Source organism: Trichechus manatus, unplaced genomic scaffold (genome assembly GCF_000243295.1).
Source record: "Trichechus manatus latirostris isolate Lorelei unplaced genomic scaffold, TriManLat1.0 scaffold00073, whole genome shotgun sequence".
NCBI classification, from domain to species: Eukaryota; Metazoa; Chordata; class Mammalia; order Sirenia; family Trichechidae; genus Trichechus; species Trichechus manatus.
The window spans coordinates 1,561,960-1,584,302 of record NW_004444009.1 but is presented as its reverse complement, the minus strand read 5'-3'; the positions used below and the strand labels follow the sequence as shown (position 1 = coordinate 1,584,302).

General features: G+C 41.5%; 1 protein-coding gene across 3 annotated transcripts in view; it reads left to right on the top strand.

Annotated features, from left to right (window-relative positions):
• Window positions 1-4,991: 4,991 nt before the first annotated feature.
• The window catches only part of CHD1L (chromodomain helicase DNA binding protein 1 like), a 104,630-nt gene continuing 87,278 nt past the window's right edge, over window positions 4,992-22,343 (top strand). For 2 of the 3 annotated variants that reach the window (XM_004380426.3, XM_023734847.1), the window contains exons 1-2: window positions 4,992-5,126; window positions 21,153-21,265. In XM_004380426.3, coding sequence (XP_004380483.2) covers window positions 4,994-5,126; window positions 21,153-21,265 — 246 coding nt within the window. In that variant the 5' untranslated portion in view covers window positions 4,992-4,993. The remainder of the gene's footprint in view (window positions 5,127-21,152; window positions 21,266-22,343) is intronic. The other variant, XM_023734848.1, reaches the window with a different exon arrangement.

Below are 22,343 nucleotides of genomic sequence, written 5' to 3'. Positions count from 1 at the left end.
GTAGAGGCCTCTACCAAGTCACGCAGCCGCAGAAGCTGGCAAGCCCAAGATCGGCAGATCAGAGAGCAGGGCTCCCGCTCACAGGCTGTGCAGATCGACAAATCCCAAGTTTGGTAGATAAGCTGACAGCTCAAGTCCCAAGAACCAGAGATGAGAGGACAGGAGGCAGCCGCAGGATCCAGAGAGAGCAAAAAGCCAGAACGTCTGCTTATATTCATCGTGGGCCACACTCCCAAGGAGACTCCCTTTCATCTGATTGGCTACTCACAGGATATTCAATCATGGGAGTGATCACATTAAAACACTGAGAACCATGGCCCAGCCAAGTTGACACACAATCTTAACCATCACAGTGCCCATTCCAAAGAAAGGCAATCAAATGGAATATGGAAATTATCAAACAATATCATTAGTATCACCTGCTAGCAACATGTTGCTGAAGGTAATTCAAAAACAACTGCAGCTGTATATTGACAAGGAACTGCCAGAAGTTCAAGCTAGATTCAGAAGAGGACATGGAATAAGGGATAACATTGCTGATGTCAGATGGATCTTGGCTGAAAGCAGAGAATACCAGAAAGATGTTTACCTGTGCTTTACGGACTATGTGATAGCATCTGACTATGTAGATCATAACAAACTGTAACAAAGAATAGGAATTCCAGAACACTTAATCGTGCTCATGCAGAACCTATACATGGATCAAGAGGCAGTTGTTTAAACAGAATGAGGTTCTGTTCCATGGTTCAGAATTGGAGAAGGTGTGCAGCAGTGTTTATCCTTTCACCTTACTTACTTATCTCTATTATAAAATACTACAGCTCATGGTCCTTCCAGAAGCACTCTATGATGGTTAAAACTCTCTGATTGTGAAGATTAATTGCAAATGCCAATTTTGAACAGTTCTGGGGATGGAGGTGGAGAGACTGTCTTGCACCAAAGTTGAAACTGTGTCTCAGGAGTGCAGATACATGTGCAACAAGTGTACTCATTTTTCAAACCTAAGACCCAGCTTTGTGAGGTTAGGGCATAAGATAGGCTCTAGGATCTTGTCAACTGGAGCAGGAGGAAGGTCACAGATTCCAGTCTCTAGGTGATGAGATCACATTGTCTAAAGATATTTCGGTGCAGGTTGAGCTATGAAAAACATTTTGGCTACATTTGGTTTTATTGTTGAGAATCTTGTTAAATAGAAATATATCACACAGGTTAAATCTCAGCATCGGCCTTTAGGGTGTGGCTAGGTGGATTGCATAAGCATTGTATTTCTGAGTAGAGAACAAAAAGTAAAATTACAAGTCACTAATTTGATGGCCCACCACTCGTCTGTCAGTTTGTGGTACTGTGGTGGCTCATATGTTGCTGTGATGCTAGAAGCTTATACCACTGGTATTTCAAATACCAGCAGAGTCACCATGGTGGACAAGTTTCAGTTGAGCTTCCGGAAGTCCAAGCTGCACTGAAGGCATTGGTGAAAAACAAGGCTTCAGGAATTGACAGAATAACAATTGAGACGTTTCAAAAAATGGATGCAACACTGGGAAGTGCTCACTTGTCTATGCCAAGAAATTTGGAAGATAGCTACCTGGCCAAACAACTGGACGAGATCCATATTTGTGCTCATTCCAAAGAAAAGTGATCCAACAAAATGTGGAAATTATGAAACAACATCATTAATATCACATACAAGTAAAATTTGCTGAAGATAATTCAAAAACAGCTGTAGCAGTACATCGACAGGGAACTGCCAGAAATTCAAGCTGGATTCAGAAGAGGACATAGAATGAGGGATATTGCTGATGTCAGATGGATCTTGGCTGAAAGCAGAGAACACCAGAAAGATGTTTACCTCTGTCTTACTGACTATGCAAAGGCATCTCGTGTACTTCGGACACATTATCAGGAGGGACCAGTCCCTGGAGAAGGACATCATGCTTGGTAAAGTAGAGGGTCAGTGAAAAAGAGGAAGCTCCTCGACGAGATGGACTGACACAGTGGCTACAACAATGGGCTGAAACACAGCAATGATTGTGAGGATGGTGCAAGACCGGGCAGTGTTTTGTTCTGTTGTACTCAGGGTTGTTCTGAGCCAGAATCGACTTGATGGCACCCAACAACACCAACAACAATTTGATGGCACAGAACTGGCAATGTTTCACTCTCTTATACATAAGGTCACCAAGAGAAAGAGCTGACTTGATGGCAACTAACAACAACAATAACAACAACAACAATTTGATGGTGAGGTATGACAGTCAAAAGGCATTCTATTAAAAAAGTAAAAGAAACTCTGACTGGCCAAACAAAAGACCTGTGGGCAAACTTTCCTGCATGGCTGCCAGTTTACAACCTCTAGACTATGTCCACAAAGATTTTCTTAATAGTATTCCAGTGTTGTTCTCTTGCCTTTGGTGTTAAAGCGGAGTGCCACTTTTCTAAAGTGACTGGGCCAGAGTCCCATAAACAGACTTACTTTGTTGTTATACTTAAATGTGCACTCTTTTTAGTATATTTTCTCTAAGTTTTAAATTTATTATGTGTTATTTGATGCCAAAGATGTATAATTACATCAAAAGCAAAAATATAGATTTTCCTTTCTTGGGAGTAAAGAAACCCAAGTCTCCTTCATCCCTGTCCAGTGTTTTTTCCACTCTAAGGCACTGATGTAATCCTAATCTGGGCCATCAGGTCTAAACCAATGTACTCAAAAAGTACACTTATGGTCACAGCTTTCACCCAAGCTCTACATCTGGCTCACTAGCTGCTGCCAGCTGGTGTCTTGCTGTTACCCAACAGGGTAAGGACATAACGCACAGCAAACACAACTTGTTCATTAACCTTTGCTTGATCATGCTTGTTTTTGTAGGGTTGGCAAATGCTAAGGTCCACCACTAGCATGATTTAGTTACCTTTAATCTTGTTTGGTTGCTGTTGCCAGAGGACACACTCTTTCTAAAAAGGAATGAAACACAGAATCAATATGAACACCATGATAGCATATCCTAAGTAAGAAATGAATGAAAAAAGGAGTTGGTGCTAGACTTTATTCTGACAGTTAACACTGACTCACTAGAAAACATTGGAGAAGCTACCTGAATTTTTTTGTCCATTAGTTTTCTCATCTGTGAAATGTCATCTCTGTACCTGAAAGTTATGGCAGTCGTAGGTCCTGGATTTTTAGAATTGCCCCATAGGCACTCCATTCAAACATTTACTAATACTTATTGAGTGCATACTATGTGTCAGGTATTGTTCCGGGTGCAAATTCAACATGTCGTAAGAGTGCAGGCTGAAATTCATTGCAGCAAACAATGACGTCATTTGTGATTGTAATTTACTGCTGTTCAGGGATTCCTAACTTTGGCCATATAGCTAATAGATAATAAGTAACCAGATTTCAGGACATAAACCAAGTTATTACAGTGTAAAGGGAATTCAACTTTATAATCATGCTGTGAGTCGCTGGAAGGCAGGGATGATGCGTTATTGAATTCCATAACCCCAAAACCCAGCGGAGTACCTGGCACATGACAGTCAATGTTGATTAAATAATAAGTGAACGAGCCGACTCCCTGATGAGCATTTCAGGCAATCGCGTCTTGAGCGCACAACAGCACAACCAGTGAGAACCCAGCGGCTCTAAGGACGCGACCAGCACCCTGTGGCGTCACTAGGGAGGTGCGAACTGCATCTGGTGACTCTGTCAGAGGGGGTGACAGCGTGTGAGGCAGCCAGCCAGACTTGCCGGCCGGCGCTGGGGCTGCGTGTCCTGCCACAGGTGTGGACCAAACATGCAGACACAAGCAGGAGCCGAGTTCCGCACGCCAGCCTGGGCCCTCTGCACCGCCCCCTCCCCCATCTAACAGAGCACCCGCGGAGCTCCTGCCAGGTCTCCGGGCGCGGGCTTGGCGGCTGATCTCTCTACACCCCACGGCCTGCGAAAGACTGGCCCTTTAAGACTGTTCTCACCCCGCTCGCCTGACTGTACCCGGGGCCCCGCTGAGCCCGGGAACTGGGCGGCCCTCCATGCCCTTCTCCCGCAACTCCCGAGCACCTCCCCCCATTCCAGGTGGGGCGGGCCGGGCCGCGTGACCTCCACCCCTGGAGGGACGTGCCAGACGCCTGCAGTTAGCCTAGGTAGGGGGCGCACGGCGCCAGAAGAGCCCCTCTGTCTCAGGGCTTTTCCCCTGCCGGCCGGAGGGCTTCGCTCTAACCCTTTCCGTTGCCACCCGGAGCTAGCCGCGCAGCCGCACTGGCTGCCCGATTTCTCTGCCCGGCCAAAGAGCAAGCAAGCCCGTGCGCTAAAAAGGAACCTCGAAGGCCAGTGGGTCTGGGTAGGAGGTACCCCTACGTTGCAGCATGCCTAAGTGGCCCTAGAGGCAGCGCCCAGCCGCTAGTGAGCGCTCAGCTGGACTGCGTGTCCGCCATCCATTCCCGCCCCTCGGTCCGGGAGCGCGAACTCCCGTCGGGCGCCCGGCCTCTGGGGGCCGGGGCCAGTCCACCAGCGCCTCTGGTCTTCCAGCCCCCATGACCGCGGGGCTAGGGTCGCCGCGCTTCTCACCCGAGCCGGGACTCAGTAACCGGGGTTAGGAAGTCATCACCCAGCAGCCCCGCCTCTGCCTGCTGTCCCGTCGGCTTGCTGGGAGGGGGGAGGCACTTGCACGTTCCGGGAATTACGATTTATGGGTAACATTAATACAAAAAATATTACTAAGGATTCTGTGTGGCCTAGTACGGGAGGAGGTCCATGGCGGGGGGAGGGGATGACACCAATCCTAGTGATGCCACTGCCAGCATTAGAAGAATTTCTGAACGAACCTGTAGGGTAACTCAGAGCACCGCGTGCCCAACTCTGATCTAGAAAGCGGCGTAGGACGCGCCCCCTAGCGGCAGCTGCGCCCGCTCGGCTCTGCCCCTGCGAGTCGCCGGCGGCCCGAGCGCGTTCGGAAGGAAAAGCGCGTAGGGCCGCGCGGGCGGGGCCTCTTCTGGCCGGATGGAGCGCGCGGGCGCAGCGACGCGCGAGTGCAACATGCCCAGCTTCCTGGTGGCTCTTCAGACTAAGAACAGAACAGAGGCCAACTGGGCGCGGGTGGACGAGCAGGACTTATGGCAGTGGGGCCTGACAGGTCAGTAGGCCAGGCGAACTTCCACCCAGATCAGCCAACTACTTGGGATTCGCTTCGCTCTGGCCCGGAAGCTCCGCGCCTGGAACGGTCCCCCACCGCCTAGAGTTCACCGCCTGCCGTGGGCTTATTTACCCGCTCGAGCTAGGGTCTTCCCTTCCCGCCTTAGGGACGGGGTGGGCGGGGAGGAGACCATGCCTTGGGGCAGGTGGCCATTTCCCCCTCTCGCTCTGCGTGCGGGGCCCAAGGGCTGGAATGAATGAGGATAGGGCGGAGGAGCGAGGCCTGGCCCGCGCCCTGGCGCCGGAGAAACAGGCCGGTGGGAAGATAACTTCGTAAAGCCAGCGCAAAGTGCAGGCCTCCTGAGAAGGAGAGGACGTTCTGGCGCCCCAAGAGTGCGAAAGCTTCTTTTGCGTCGGTTGGCGGCCTGGCCTGGGGGTTTTCATTGGCTGTTTCTCTTCACTATCAGAACTTGGCTCCCAGTTGCAGTTTGGGTTGTTCGTTTACTGTGCACGCGCAGTTCTTTGATTAATTCTCCCCAAGTGCTGTATTTTGAAATATGCAGCTAAGCAATGTTTGTCTGCTCATTACCGCATGTAACAGTCTATTTTATTTATACTAGTCTTTTTCCCCAGAGTCCTGGACGCGCGAAACCGGCATTCCCCTCGAGGTCTGCAGGCTAGAGTCCAATCGTATTTCCTGCATAGAGAGACCCAGACTCTATTCCTGGGCTTGCACTTGACTCACCATTTAACCTCTCCAAACCTTTATTTTATTTATAAAATAGGAAAGACAGTACGTTCCTTACCTGTATGATAATCATGGGTCAACAATAATCAATACGTAATGGGGTCGTTTATCCATCATTTATGGAATGTGACTGAGAGCCACATACTATTAAGGTACTGAGATGAGCAAACATACTCTGAGTACAAAGTTGAGCAAAACAAATATGGCATTGCTTTCCTAGAGTGCTGAATGAGAGTGCTTTCAAAAGCATAAACACGTATTTATTGAATTCATACTTTGTGCTAAATACCACAGAAGCATGAGGTTTTGTTATTCTTGGAATGAAACAAAAGGTGCAGTTCTACACCCAGTTTAGAAGAGGGATGGATAAAGATGAGAGGATAAGATACAAGAAAAGACCTCTACCTTCTTGTGTCTCTGAGTCTGTAAGAATATGTATCTCTGTTCTGCAAGGAGTATGTATCCATCTGTGAGTATTCATTTATGGACAGATGTTTATATGTTTGACTCATCTTGACTTAAGTTTATATGTTTGTGTATTTGCTAATTTCCTTCCAGGTGCTTTGGGATATGATTCTTTGAGAGCATGTGTAAGAGAGAGCTAGGAATTGTGTACACATTGATAATAAGCTGTAGATAATAACCAGGAAAAATGTATGCATGGACATGTGCTGTTTCAGTGAAGATGAAAAGATAGACAAGAGGTAGCAAGTTTGAGTGGATGGGATAGAGTGAGTGAATGAAGTAAGTAGGCATATGTGGAAACTTTATGGTGGAAACAGATAAATTGGTTGTGGAGAAAAAGAAAAATAGAAAACAGGTGTAGTCAAAAGAATAACCATTAGATATTATAACTTAAAAGTCCTATTTCTATTTGCCAGAATAAATATTCCAAGAAGCTACTCTTTGTTTGTTAAAAAACTTACTGATTTTTTTGTCTTTCTGATAGAAGAGTAGTGCCTGTTCTCTTTAGAACATTTAGGGGAATATCATATACATAAAGAAAAGATGTTTAATCTTCATAATCCTATTACTGTTGTCCTCTTGAAGACACTGGACCAACAGTCCAATTTTATATTTAAACAAATAAAATTTATTGAAGGAATGAACCATGGGAGAGCATGCGTTCAGCATGACTGTAACGGTTTGCTCTGCCTTACACGCAAAACAAATATTTCACAAGTAGAGTGAGTACAGATAACAACTTCACATCAAAGTAATGGCAGGAAAGGAGGTGAGATTTACAACGGTGGCAGTTAACTGTGAAAATTTTCTTTACATCAGTTTCTAGTCAAACAGATCTCTCATACTTGATACCATTAACTAAGGCAATATTTCTTAAATGAAAATCATAAACAATTTCGACATGAAAGTTTAGTGATAAGGAAGTTAGTGATATAATTGCAGCTGGGCCAACTTAATTGGAACGTTTGGATACAGAACTGACCATTAGTTTGGAAGGTATAAATAAACTGCTTATTTAGCTGAGAGAAAAGAAATAATGCTTAGGCGCTTGCTGGGGAACTTCTTTAAGGTAGTTAACATGTTATATCTATAGGTTCAAATTTAGCTTGCTGGGGAACTTCTTTAAGGTAGTTAAAACAACATGTTTATCTATAGGCTCAAATTTATTTTAACAACCCAATGAAGCTTTTTCTAAGGTCAGTTGTAGGAACACTTTTAAAGTAATAAACACGAATGAGCTTTGTTTATCAGGAGTGTAGAAGTAAAGCCATCAGTTAATTCTGAATGGAGTGCTTAATTTTAGTTCTAAAATCTCCTTAATTAGACCTAGTGGCATCTCAATATTTAAAAGTTCCTCACACAGTGTTATTGTTTATTCTGCCAGTCTTTGGTGTATGCATACTTGTATATGTGTGTGTGTATGTGTATGTATAATTTCCTTTTTCCTGGGGGGTAGGTAGGATAAAATTTCATGCACATATTTTTTGGTGTTAAAGAGTTTAATGATCGCTTTTTCTGTTAAAGTAAAGCAAAGAGTTTGAAAACAGTCCGGCCCAGGGAAAATGTCTGATCTCACAGAGTGAAATAAATGATTCCAAAATAGTGAGGCCATAAACACATATTTAATGGGTTAGAACAAAGAACCTAAAAATGCATTATTTAGTTGGAGATTACAATTTAAGTCAACATAAGGCCGGTTTACTGACAGCGGAGACTAGGAAGGAGTTGATTTAGAGTACACATATGTTCCCCCTAGTTGGTTATAGGGTGATAATTGCTGGGATGTGAGGTAGGCAGGGACTACAGGAGAAGGGTGAAATAGCTTGCTCAAGTGGAACTTTCCCAGTTGTCTAGAAGATTCAGATAATGTTGGTGCCTCGGTCTTTCTAAAGAAATATTTCTTGAGGCCATTTTACACAAATGTATTTGTGTCAAGACCCCCTTGTTGGGGTGCATACTTTCCACATCCGGCTTGATCGCAGAGAGAAACAACTTCTTGTCTGCCCATGGTTACTAGCCAGATAAAGAGCCCAAAGTTCAGGCATTGTTAAAGATCCCATTTAATTTTGCTGAATGTAGCAGGGGCCTTGGTTAGTTTAGCTATTTTATTCTGGTCAAAAGGGCTTCAGGGTTTCTCCTTTACACTGGAAGCCGTATTTTTTCCTTATTAACATTTAATCTTTTTCAACATCATTTTTAATGGTTATGGGGTATTTCAATGTATGGATGTACCATAATTTAGACAGCCTCTCTTCTTAGGTATTTGTTGTTGTTAGTTGCTGTTGAGTTGGCTCCGACTTATGATGACCCTAACAGAATGAAACGTTGCCTGGTTCTGTGCTGTCTTCACAGTCGGTATGCTCAAGTCCATTGTTGTGGCTGTCGTGTCAGCCCATCTCGTTGAGGGTCTCCCTTGTTTTCGATGACCCTGTCTCTACCAAACATGATGTCCTTCTCCAGCAATTGGTCCTTCCTAGTGATGTGTTCAAAGTAAGCAAACTGAAGTCTTGCCATCCTTGCTTCTAAGGAGCAATCTGATTGCATTTCTTCTAAGACTAATTTGTTTGTTCTTTTGGCAGTTTACGGTATATTCAGTATTCTTTGCCAACACCACAGTTCAAATGCATCAATTCTTCTGTCTTCCTTTTTCATTGTCTACCTTTCACATGCAAATGAAGCTATTGAAAAGACCATGGTATGGGTCAGGTGCACCTTAGCCATCAAAATGACATCCTTGCTTTTTAAAATTTTAAAGAGATCTTTTGCAGCAGATTTGCTCAATGCAATTCATCGTTTGATTCCTTGACTGCTGCTTCCATGGACATTGATTCTTAACTTTTTGTTTGCTGTTGTAAATAATACTGAAAAATAACCTTATGATGCATCAATTCCACTCCTAGGTATATACTCAAAAGACGTGAACGCAGAGCCTCAAAAAGAGACGTGTATATCAATGTTCGTTGCAGCACTATTCACAATAGCCAAAAGGTAGAAACAACCTCAATGCTCATCAAGAGATGAATGGATAAACAAAACATGGTACATACATACAATGGAATACTGCTCAGCCAGTAGGAGAAATGAAGTCTTGATACATGCTATAGTATGGATGGAGCTTGAGGACATTATGCTGAGCGAAATAACCCCATTACAAAGGACAAATATTGTATGATCTTACTTAATAAAAAAGACAAGAAAAGGCAAATGTATAGAGAACGAAGTTTTTTAGTGGTTACGGGGAGGGAGAATGGGGGTTAATGGTGATGGAAAAATCACATTGATTAAAGGTAGGGTTACACAGCTGATTATTGTAATTGCTGTCAGTAATTTGTACACCTGTAGAAAGTTGAATTGGCAGAAGTTGTATGATAAATATATTTACAACAATGACCAAAAAAAAAAAAAAAAGAGTAGCTGCTGAGACTGCTTATGTACAACCAAACACCTCATGGGATTTGGTTCCTTGGTTTGGAGGTTTAGGGTCATGATTTCATGGGACATCCCAGTTAATTGGCCTAATAATGTGTTTAGTGCCTCTGTTCTACCTCCTAGTTCATTGCATAGTGCCTGGGGTCTTAAAAGCTTATAAGCAGCCATCCAACACACAACAGTTCATCTCTATTCACCTGGAACAACAGAGGAAGGAGAGTCAGGATTGGGAGGAGGATATGGAATGTGTGGCTGATTGCCTCCATGAACAACTGTGTCAAGAGATCAGAAGAACTGGATGGTGCCCAGCTACCACAACTGAACATTTTGATCAAAGATTCCACAGAAGAATCCTGATCAAAAGGGGGAAAATATAGAATGGAATTCCAAATTTTCATGACTTTGTGGAGCCATGGAGGGTAGATGAACCCTGAAACTATTGCCCTGAGATAATCCTTAAGCCTTAAACCAAAAATATCCCCGGAAGTCATCTTAAAACCAAACAGTAGTTTAGCTTGATTAGTAAAAAGTCTGCCTTGAGCATTATGGTCTTTTAAGAACTATCTATATGGGATCAAATTGACAAAAGCAACTCATGGCACAGTGGTTAAGAGCTTGGCTGCTAACCAAAAGGTTGACAGTTCAAATCCACCAGCTGCTCCTTGGAAACCCTACGGGGCAGTTCTGCTCTGTCCTATAGGGTCTCTATGAGTTGGAATTGACTCTAGGGCAACGTGTTTTGTTTTAGGGGCAGAGAGTTTATGTTAATAAGGGAAGAACAACTCAGAAAAGGAGGGTGAGAGTGGTTGTGCAACTCGAAGAATGTAGTTGATGTTACTAAATTGTACATGTAGAAACTGTTGAATTGGTATGTTTTGCTTTGTATATTCTCAACAACAACAAAATAAATAAAATTGAGGCAAAAAAAAAAAAAAAGAAACCTCATATGACAACCAGAACAGAATTAATAAGAATGTTAACACATTATGAAAAATGTAATCAATGTCACTGAATAATTTGTGTAGAAATTGTTAATGGGAACCTATTAGCTCTGTAAATTCTCACTGAAAACACAATAAAATATTTTTTCAAAAAATAACCTTGTAAGGATATACTTGCATAGATATGAATTTTTAACTCTTCAAATATAGCCTTTCTAGAACAGAGTATGCAAAATTTCTCCACACTTTTGCCAACACTGATATTTTCTAATTTGAGAAGTTAAAATGTTCTATTGTTTAATCTGATGTTTATTTAGTTACTAGAATTGATGGACACTTGGATATTTGTCTTTCTTTTGTTCCTTCCCTTTTTATCTTTTTATGCTCCTTGTCCATTTTTTAAATGGGGTGTTTGTCTTTTCCTTTGCTTTGTAGGGTTTTTCTTGCATTGGAGGTATTAATATTTGTCATATGTATTGGGAATATGTTTTCTAGTTTATTTGCCATTTGATTTTGTTGTATATTTGATCAGTTACCTCTTGCTGTTTTTGCCTGCTTTTTTACTACTTGTCATCCACCTGGAGAGGTGGGCAAGAGAATTCAAACAACTTTATATGGATATTGAAGATTATTACCACCAACTTTATTCCCCCACCTCAGTCTTCCCTTACTCTGTCCTACAGGCTCGACTAGAAAGCTAAAGACCACATGTCCCAGACTCTTCTGTAATTCTTTTGTGCATGTGACTTGGCTTCAGCCTAATTGCTCAAACTGTGGGAGATTTGAACGGGAAAGTAAGGGAGAGGCTACAGAGAGTCTATAAGGGGTTTGGGTTTTCTGCAGTATCTATCTTGGTGACTAGTTCTCACTTCATGGGTGTTGGATGTGGAGGATCCATTTTGCTGGTGTAGATTGCAGCTGAGGTGGTAGGGTCATGGAGCTGGCAGTTGGGGCAATAGCCTCCTGGTTGATTTCCTGGTTTTCCAGTCAGGACAGGTAGATGCTTCCTTAGTAGGCCAGTTCTGTGGTGCTGATCTGGCATCCGTACTTGGAAGCTTAGTTTGATGGTTATTCCTCCAGCCCTTTCACAAATTTGTGGTCATCCAGTTCCCTGTATTAAATCTCTTTCTGCCTAAACTACAAAGAGTAATTTCTGTTTTCTACAATTTACATATAAGTGTTAAGTAGTGTTATCATTAGGGAATAGAATTTCATATCATTTTTTAATTAACCTTTTTATTTTGAGACATTTATAGATTCACATGTAGTTATTAAAAATAATACAGAGAGATACTATACCTCTTTTACCCAGTTTCTCCCAATGGTAACCTCTTTCACAACTATAATACAATATCACAACCAATGTATTAACGTTGATGTAGTCAGGATCCATCACCACAAGGAAGCCCTTTTACAGCCACCCCCACTTCCTTCTCACCCCTTCTTTAACCTTGGGCAACCATTAACCTGTTCTCCATTTCTGTCATTTTGTCGTGTCAAAAATGTTAAATAATACAACCATACAGCATGTAACCTTTGAGGATTGATGTTCTTCACTGAGCAAAATTTTCTGAAGATTCGTCCAGATTGTTGTGTGTATCAGTAGTTCTTTCCTTTTTGTTGCTGAGTAGTATTCCAGTGGATGTCTCCAAATTGCCTATTTTAATCTTCTTTGATTATCTGAATTATCAAGAAATTTCTAATTTATAAAATGGATGTAATACCTACCATATGGGATTGTTATAAGGATTTTTTTTTCTAGTTGCTGTGAAGTCAATTCTGACTCATGGTAACCCCACGTGTGTCAGAGTAGAACTGTGTTCCTTAGGGTTTTCAGTGGATAATTCATCAGAAGTGGATTGCGAGACCTTTCTTCCAAGGCACCTCTTGGTAGTCTCTAACCTCCAAGCAGCCAAGTATGTTAACCATTTGTACCACTCAGGGACTCTGTTATAAGGATTAAATGAGATAATTTATATAATGTGTTAACTACTTTGCCTGATATATAATAAGTAACTATTGTTTTTTTTTCCATTTTTTTTATTGTGCTTTAAGTGAAAGTTTACAGCTCAAGTTAGTTTCTCATACAAAAATTTATACACACATTGTTATGTGACCCTAGTTGCTCTCTCTGTAATGTGACAGCACACTCCTTTCCATCTCGGATTTCCCGTGTCCATTCATCCAGCTCCTGTCCCTTTCTGCCTTCTCATCTCTCCTGCGGACAGGAGCTCCCGTTAGTCTCATGTATCTACTTGAACTAAGAAGCACACTCTTCACGAGTATCATTTTATGTCTTATAGTCTAGTCTAAACTTAGTCTGAAGAATTGGCTTTGGGAATGGTTTTAGTTCTGGGTTAACAGAGAGTCCGGGGGCCATCCATGTCTTCTGGGGTTCCTCCAGTCTCAGTTAGACCATTAAGTCTGGTCTTTTTACTGGAATTTGAGTTCTGTACCCTACTTTTCTCTTGCTCCATCATTTGTGTTCCCTGTCAAAGTGGCCATTGGTGGTAGCTGGGCACCATCTAGTTCCTCTGGTCTCAGGCTGATGGACTCTCTGGTATATGTGGCCCTTTCTTTCTCTTGGTCTAGTATTTTCCTTGTGTCTTTGGTGTTCTTCATTCTCCTTTGCTTCAGGTAGATAGCGACCAATTGATGCATCTTAGATGGCCGCTCGCAAACTTTTAAGACCCCAGACGCCACTCACTAAAGTGGGATGCGGAACATTTTCTTAATACATTTTGTTATACCAGTTGACCTAGATGTCCCCTGAAACCATGGTCCCCAGACCCCTGCCCCTGCTACTCTGTCCCTTGAAGTGTTTGGTTGTATTCAGAAAATGTCTTAGCTTTTGATTAAGTCCAGTTGTGCTGACTTTCCATGTATTATGTGTTGTCCTTCCCTTCACCTAAGATAATTCTTGTCTACTATCTAGTTAATGAATACCCCTGTCCCTCCTTCCCCACCCGCGTAAACCATCAAAGAATGTTTTCTTCTGTGTTTAAACCTTTTCTTGAGTTCTTATAATAGTGGTCTCATACAATATTTATCCTTTTGCGACTGACCAATTTCACTCAGCATAATGCCTTCCAGATTCATCCACGTTGTGAGATGTTTTGCAGATTCATAGTTGCTCTTTATCATTGCGTAGTATCCCACTGTGTGAATATAACATAATTTGTTTATCCATTCGTCTGTTGATGGGCACCTGGGTTGTTTCCATCTTTTTACAGTTGTGAAAATTGTTGCAGTGAACATGGGTGTGCATGTATCTATTTGTGTGATGGCTCTTATTTCTCTGTGATATATTTCAAGGAGTGGGTTGCTGGATCGTATGGTACTTCTATTTCTAGCTTTTTAAGAAGTGCCAAATTGCTTTCCAAAGTAGTTGTACCATTTTACATTCCCACCGGCAGTGTATAAGTGTTCCAGGCTCTCCACAACCTCTCCAGCATTTATTATTTTGTGTTTTTTGGATTAATGCTAGCCTTGTTGGGGTGAGATGATACCTCATTGTAGTTTTGATCTGTATTTCTCTGATGGCTAATGATCGTGAGCATTTCCTCATGTATCTGTTAGCTGCCTGAATGTCTTCTTTGGTGAAGTACCTGTTTATATCCTTTGCCCATTTTTTAATTGGGTTATTTGTCTTTTTGTTGTTGAGGTTTTTCAGTACCTTGTAGATTTTAGAGATTAGATCCTAATTGGGTATGTCGTAGCCAAAATTGTTTTCCCAGTCTATAGGTTGTCTTTTGACTCTTTTGGTGAAGTGTTTTGATGAGCATAAGTGTTTGATTTTTAGGAGCTCCCAGTTATCTAGTTTCTCTTCTGATTTTGTGCATTGTTAGTAATGTTTTGTATTCTGTTTATGCCATGTATTAGGGCTCCTAGCATTGTCCCTATTTTTTCTTGCATGATCTTTATTGTTTTCAATTTTATATTTGTCTTTGATCCATTTTGAGTTAGTTTTTGTGCATGGTGTGAGGTATGGGTCTGGTTTCATTTTTTTTGCAGATGGATATCCAGTTATGCCAGCACCATTTGTTAAAGAGACCATCTTTTCCCCATTTAATGAACTTTGGGCCTTTGTCACATATCAGCTGCTCATGGGTGGATGAATTTACATCTGGAGTCTCAATTCTGTTCCATAGGTCTATGTATCTGTTGTTATACCAGTACCAGGCTGTTTTGACTACCATGGCGGTATAATAGGTTCTAAAATCAGGTAGTGTGAGGCCTCCCACTTTGTTCTTTTTCTCGAGTAATGCTTTACTTATCCGAGGCCTCTTCCCTTTCCATATGAAGTTGGTGATTTGTTTCTCCATCTCCTTAAAAAATACCGTTGGAATTTGGATTGGGATTGTATTGTATCTGTAGATCGCTTTGGGTAGAATTGATATTTTCACAATGTTGAGTCTTCCTATCCATGAGCACTTATATAGGTCTCTTGGTTTCTCGCAGTAGTGTTTTGTAGCTTTCTATGTATAGGTCTTTTACGTCTCTGATTAGATTTATTCCTAAGTAGTTTATCTTCCTGGGGCCTATTGTAAATGGTATTGATTTGGTGATTTCCTCTTCAAAGTTCTCTTTGTTGGTCTAGAGGAATTCAACTGATTTTTGTGTTTATCTTTTATCGCGATACTTTGTTGAAACCTTTTATTAGTTCGAGAAGTTTTCTTGTGGATTCTTTGGGGTTTTCTGTGTATAATATCATATCATCTGCAGACAGAGATACTTTTACTTCTTCCTTAACAATTTGGATGCCCTTTATTTCTTTTTCTAGCCTAATTGCTCTGGCTAGGACCTCCAGCACAATGTTGAATATCAAGAGTGGTGAAAAAGGGCAACCTTTTCTGTTTCCCGTTCTCAAGGGGAGTGTTTTCGGACTCTTTCCATTTAGGATGATGTTGGCTGTTGGCTTTGTATAAATGGCCTCAATTATGCTGAGGAATTTCCCTTCTATTCCTATTTTATTGAGAATTTTTATCATGAACGGGTGTTGGACTTTTTTGAATGCTTTTTCTGCATCAATTGATAAGATCATGTAGTTCTTATCTTTTGTTTTATTTATGTGATGGATTACATTGATTGTTTTTCTATTGTTGAACCATCCCTACATTACCTAGTATAAATTCCACTTGATCACGGTGAATTTTTTTTTTGATATGTTGCTGAATTCTATTGGGTAGAATTTTGTTGAGGATTTTTGCATCAGTGTTCATGAGGGATATTGGTCTGTAATTTTCTTTTTTTGTGGTGTCTTTACCTGGTTTTGGTATTAGGGTTATGCTGGCGTCATAGAATGAGTTTGGGAGTATTCCGTCCTTTCCTATGCTCTGAAATACCTTTAGTAGTAGTGGTGTTAACCCTTCTCTCAAAGTTTGGTAGAATTCGCCAGTGAAACTGTCTGGGCCAGGGCTTTTTTTTGTTGAGAGTTTTTTAATTACCTTTTCAGTCTCTTCGTTTGTTATAGGTTTATTTAGTTGTTCTACCTCTGTTTGTGCTAGTTTAGGTAGGTAGTGAGTTTGCAGAAAGTTGTCCGTTTCCTCTAGGTTTTCAAATTTGTTAGAGTACAATTTTTTATAGTATTCCAATATGATTCTTTGAATTTCAGTTGTGTCTGTTGTGATATCACCCATCTCATTTCTTATACGGGTTATCTGCTTCCTCTCCTGTTTTTCTTTTGTCGGTTTGGCTAGTGGTTTATCGATTTTGTTGATCTTTTCAGAGAACCAGCTTTTGGTCTTGTTAACTCTTTCAGTTGTTTTTCTATTCTGTATTTCATTTAATTCGGCTCTAATTTTTATTATTTCCTTTTTTCTGGCACCTGAGGGCTTTTTTTGCTGCTCTCTTTCTATTTGTTTTATTTGTAGGGTTAATGTTTTGATTTTGGCCCTTTCTTCTTTTTGGATGTATGCATTTATTGCTATAAATTGACCTCTGAGCGCTGCTTTTGCTTTGTCGCAAAGGTTTTAGTAGGATGTGTTTTCATTCTCATTTGATTCTGTGATTTTCTTTATTCCACCCCTTAATTTCTTCTATAACCCAGTAGTTTTTGAGCAAGTTGTTGCTCTGTTTCCATGTGTTTGATTTTTTTTCTTGCTTTTTCTGTTATTGATTTCTACTTTTATGGCTTTATGGTCAGAAAAGATGCTTTGTAATATTTCAATGTTTGGATTCCATTAAGGCTTCCTTTATGGCCTAATATGTGGTCTATTCTGGAGAATGTTCTATGTGCATTGGAAAAGAAAGTGTACTTGTCTGCTATTAGGTGGAGTGTTCTGTATATGTCTGTGAGATCAAGGTGCTTGATTGTGACATTTAGATCTTCTGTGTCTTTATTGAGCTTCTTTCTGGATATTCTGTCTTTCGCTGAAAGTGGTGAGTCTCCTACTATTATTGTGGAACTGTCTATTCCTCTTTTCAGTGTTGTTAGAATTCATTTTATGTATTTTGGAGCCCTGTTGTTGAGTGCGTAAATTTTTTTATGGTTATGTCCTCCTGGTTGATTGACCCTTTAATCATTATATAGTGTCCTTCCTTATCCTTTGTGGTGGCTTGTACTTTAAAGTCTATTTTGTCAGAGATTAATATTGCCACTCCTGCTGTTTTTTGAGTGTTGTTTGCTTGATATATTTTTTTCCATCCTTTGAGTTTTAGTTTGTTTGTGTCTTTAAGTCTAAAATGTGTCTCTTGTAGGCAGCATATAGATGGATGGTGTTTTTTTATCCAGTCTGCCATTCACTGCCTCTTTGTTGGTGCATTTAGTCCATTTACATTCAGCATAATTATCGATATGTATGAGTTTAGTCCCGTCCTTTTGATGTCTTTGTGTGTGTGTGTGTGTGTGTGTGTGTGTGTGTGTGTTGTTAACAGTTTCTTTGTTTCGCTTAATTTTCTGTGCTGAGTTGTTTTTCTTTATGTATTTTCATTGTTTTTGATTTTGTATTTGCTGAGTCTTTATGTTTTTCCTGTTTTTTATTTTGATGTGTAGGATTGTTAGTTTCCTTTTTGGTTACCTTAATATTTATCTCTGTTTTTGTATGTTTAAAGCAATATTTTATTTCTTGATATCACTTTGACCTACTCTCCATATGAAAGATCTATGACTACCTTATTTAGTCCTTCTTTTTTGTTTTAATACTGTCATCTTTTACATATTGATGTTTTTGTTTCCCTATTTTCAGTGTTTTAAATTTGATTTATTTTTGTGACTTCCCTATCTGGGTTGATATCTGGTTGTTCTGTCCTGTGCTCTAGTCTTGGGTTGTTACCTGATGTTATTGATTTTCTAACTGGAGGACTCCTTTTAGTATTTCTTGTAATTTTTGGTTTGGTTTTTGCAGATTCCTTAAACTTCTGTTTATCTAGAAATGCCCTAATTTCACTATCATATTTGAGAAACAGTTTTTCTGGATATATAATTCTTGGTGGGGAATTTTTTTCCTTCAGGGCTTTATATATGTTGTCCCATTGCCTTCTTGCCTTCGTGGTTTTTGCTGAGTAGTCTGAGCGTAGTCTTATTGACTTTCCTTTGTAGATGACTTTTTGTTTATCCCTAGCCACTCTCAAAATCCTCTCTTTATCTTTGGTGTTGGCAAGTTTGGTTATAATATGTCTTGGTGACTTCTTTTGGGATCTACCTTGTGTGGGGTTTGATAAGCTTCTTAGATAGATGTCTTCTCATCTTTCATGATATCAAGGAAGTTTCCTGCCAACAAATTTTCAACAATTCTTTCTGTATTTTCTGCTCTTCCCCTGTACTGGTACTCCAATCACTCATAAGTTATTCCTCTTGATAGAGTTCCACATAATTCTTAGGGTTTCTTCATTTTTTTAAGTTCCTTTGTCTGATTTTTCCTCAACTAAGTTGGTGTCAAGTTCTTCATCTTCAATCTCACTATTTCTGGCTTCCATTGCCTCATTTCTGCTCCTGTGACTTTCTGTTGAGTTGTCTAATTCTGAAATTTTATTGTTAATCTTTTGGATTTCTTTTTGCTGTCTCTCTGTGGATTTTTGTAGCCTGTTAAATTTGTCATTATGCTCTTGTATAACCTTCTTAAGTTCCTCTACTGCTTTATCTGTGTGTTCTTCGGCTTGTTCTGCGTTTTGCCTGATCCCCTTCATAATCTCTTTAAGAGCTCTGTATATGAATATTTGGAATTCTACCTCCGATAATTCCAAGAAGTTCTCTTCCTCGTGAAGAGTTTTTTATCCTTTGTTTTGGGAACTTGCTGAAGCCATCATCGTCTGCTTCTTTATGTGATTTGGTATTGACTGTTGTCTCCGAGCCATCAGTAAGTTCTTATACTTATTCATTTTATGTTCAGTTACTGTGTCCTAGCTTCTTGTTTTGTTTTGTTTTGATATGCCCAAATAGGCTGGTCGTGTGAGCTAGTTTGATTATTGGCACCTTTGAAGCTGTCTTGTCCCGTCACTGGGTGTTTGAAGATGTTACTAGGTATGTGATCCCAGGAGTCTGTTTACTTTTCTTGTATGGATTCAGCTCAGGTGTCCAGGTAGTTGGTCACCACGTGTGTAGTGCAGGCTCTCACCTATAGTCCTAGATGGGCAGGGGTGACTGGAGTAGGCACAGGTATCTGGCTGTAGCAGGGGTCATGTGCTGAGCAAGGCAGGGGCCTGACAGCTGCCCATTAGTGTCTGGGAGGAAAGCATGTCCCTGTTCCCTAGAGCACATAGGTATGTGGGTTGTGCAGACAGATTATGAGCACCCAGTTATTCTGCCACCACTTATTCTTGGACCCCCATCGCTGGTGGCTATGTGGCATGAGTGGAGCCACTAGTCCTCAGGCTCCTGATGTGGGTAGGTGAGGACCCTGCTTAATGGGAAGAGCAGTGTCACATGTCAGGAATCTGCCACTCCACCTTATAGTTGAAAATAGACTTTAGGTATATACCCTGTGGTACTGTGCTGATGAGGGCCTACGCTGTTGAAATGGGCCTACACAGATCTAGTGAGAGGTGAAAGGCATTCAAAGTCCATGGACCCCTTATGTCTGTGTCTAGGCAAAGGACTGTTCCTGCCCTGAGTTCCTGGTTTAGGGGAGTTGGCAGATTATGTTTTCCTGCTAGTTGATTCGTTCCCTCTCCAAAGTCGGGAGAATGGCTCAGGACGTGTGATGGATCCTACTTCCAGCCCAGGAGACACGGCAATCGCTGAAGCCGGCCTGGGACCCGGTGCAGAGCGGAGAGGGGGTAGGTAAATCGGAGATTCTTCCCAAAGGGGGTGTTTTTTGATCCGTGAGGTAGGTTAGATGCAGGTGCTTGTCTTTTGCTGATTGTTGCTTTTCATGGGTTCTGGAGGCTTGCGTAGACTCCACTGCTTGGCGTCTTCTAATGTGGAAAATGCATCCCTAGCGCCACTGCTTGCCTCACCATGCAAACCAGCCGATCCAGCCTGCAGGGTGCCAGTTCCCACTGGGTCAGGTCTGGCTACTCCTCGCTGCTTCTGAACCGTCTCTCCCTCCCCCTGCCGTTCAGTCCTAGTCCTCAACTTTGCCTTTTAGGTTCAGGGCTCCTAGTAGTCATATATAATTGATTCATGTGTTTTTTCAGGTCTCTGTTGTAAGAGGGACCACAGGAAGTGTCTGACGACTCTGCCATCTTGGCTGTACCTCTATTGTTAATTTTTTAAATGTACTAGTTGTATATTGTGTAGTTTGTTTTTAAAGGCCGTGAGTTCAAACTAGAAAGTTATATTTTTGTTAATAGTTCTTATGTAAAGTTTCTTTGGGTTCTTCCTCTTCCTGAAGATATGCTTATTCCATTGAATTTTTTTTCCCAACGGAGAGAGAGCTCTGCAGAAGCACATGCAGATTTCAGACATCCTCTGCTATCCTATAGGGTTGCTATGATTCAGAATCAACTTGACAGCAGCAAGTTTGGGTTTTCTGCTGTCCTTGCACACTGCTAATCGTACTTCATGCAGCATGATTTCAACTCTCAGTAACACTGCCTCTTTTTTGAAGCATAATTTAGTCTACTCCTGTCTCAATTTTTGACTTTAGTACAAGTGGCAAATCTAAATAGTTGCTGTTAAGCAAGAAGACGTTCATATAACCCATGTGTTATTGTTGTGTTGCATCAGTAATGCCTTATTTCCTAGACTGGACACTGGCATGAGACTCAGGCAGTATGGAGGCCACGTACCAGGTTGATTTCTCATATAATAAGTGGATTTGGTAATGCTGACAGGCCGTTTTAGGGCTTTGTATATGATGGTGACTAAACTTTCTCAAAAAGTAGTTTGGAAGTCGGCAAACGATAACACATCTGCAATTTCCCAGCAAAGGATATGGCCAGTTATTCCATGGATTGAGGATCTGAGAATTCAGGCAATGGTCTTCATTTGAGGTCTTAGAGCATAGCCTGTGTACGTGCTCAAATGTCTGCTCTTTGAATTTGCTGTATGTTTTATTTCTAGGGATTCAGCTTCGCTCTTACCAACTGGAGGGAGTCAACTGGCTAGCCCAGCGCTTCCACTGTCAGAATGGCTGCATCCTGGGAGATGAGATGGGCCTGGGTAAGACCTGTCAGGTATGTTACTGTGGAGTTACCACTGCTTACCTCTGCTGAAATAAAACCTTACAAATCACCACCATCTTTAGCTGTTAGCTACTAGTTTGTGTTTTTTATACTGTTGATCTGTTGCCATCGAGTTGATTCCCACTCATAGCAACCCTATACTAGGATGACAAATGCCTGAACCTTTGTTAAGAGTTCATGATCTTGGATTATATGCCTGAGTTATAATTGCAGTTGATGGGCCTGTTGTTGTTAGTTGCCATCAAGTCAATTCTGACTCATGGCAACCCCATGTGTGCAGAGTAGAACTGCTCCATAGAGTTTTCAAGGCTGTGACCATTTAGAAGCAGATCACCTGGCCTCTTCTACTAGGTGCCTCTGGGTGGGTTCAAACCACCAACTCTTTGGTTAGTAGTTGAGCGTTTAACCATTTGCACCACCCAGGGACCTCTTGTTGGGCCTAGACATGTGGTTTTTCTCTGTAAAGCAGATATACCTGCCCAAGGATCAAATTAACTCTGATCTCCTTAGCAATACTTTATCTACTTAATTGGGTCACTTTTTTACTTTTTCCCATACAGAGATTTATACATACATTGTTACGTGACTCTACTTGCTCTCCCCATTCTGTGAACAGCACACTCTTCCTTTCCACCCCTGATTCCCCATGTCCATTCAACCAGCTCCTAACCCTCTCTGGCTTCCCATCTCACCTCTGGACAGAAGCTGCCCGTTTAGTCTCTTGTATCTACTTGAGCTAAAAGGCACACTCCTCACGAGTATCACTTTATGTCCCACATTCCAGTCCAATCCCTGTCTGAAGAGTCGACCTTGGAAATTGTTTTAGTTCTGGGCTGATAGAGAATCCAGGGGCCATGCTTTCCGGGGTACGTCCAGTCTCAGACCGTTAAGTTTGGTCTTCTTGCTAGAATTTGAGTTCTGCACCTCACCTTTCTCCTGCTCCATCATGGACTCTGTTGTGTTCCCTGTCAGGGTGGTCATTGGTGGTAGCTGGGCACCATCTAGTTCTTCTGGTCTCGGGCTGATAAAGTCTCTGGTTTATGTGGCCCTTTCTGTCTCTTGGGCTACT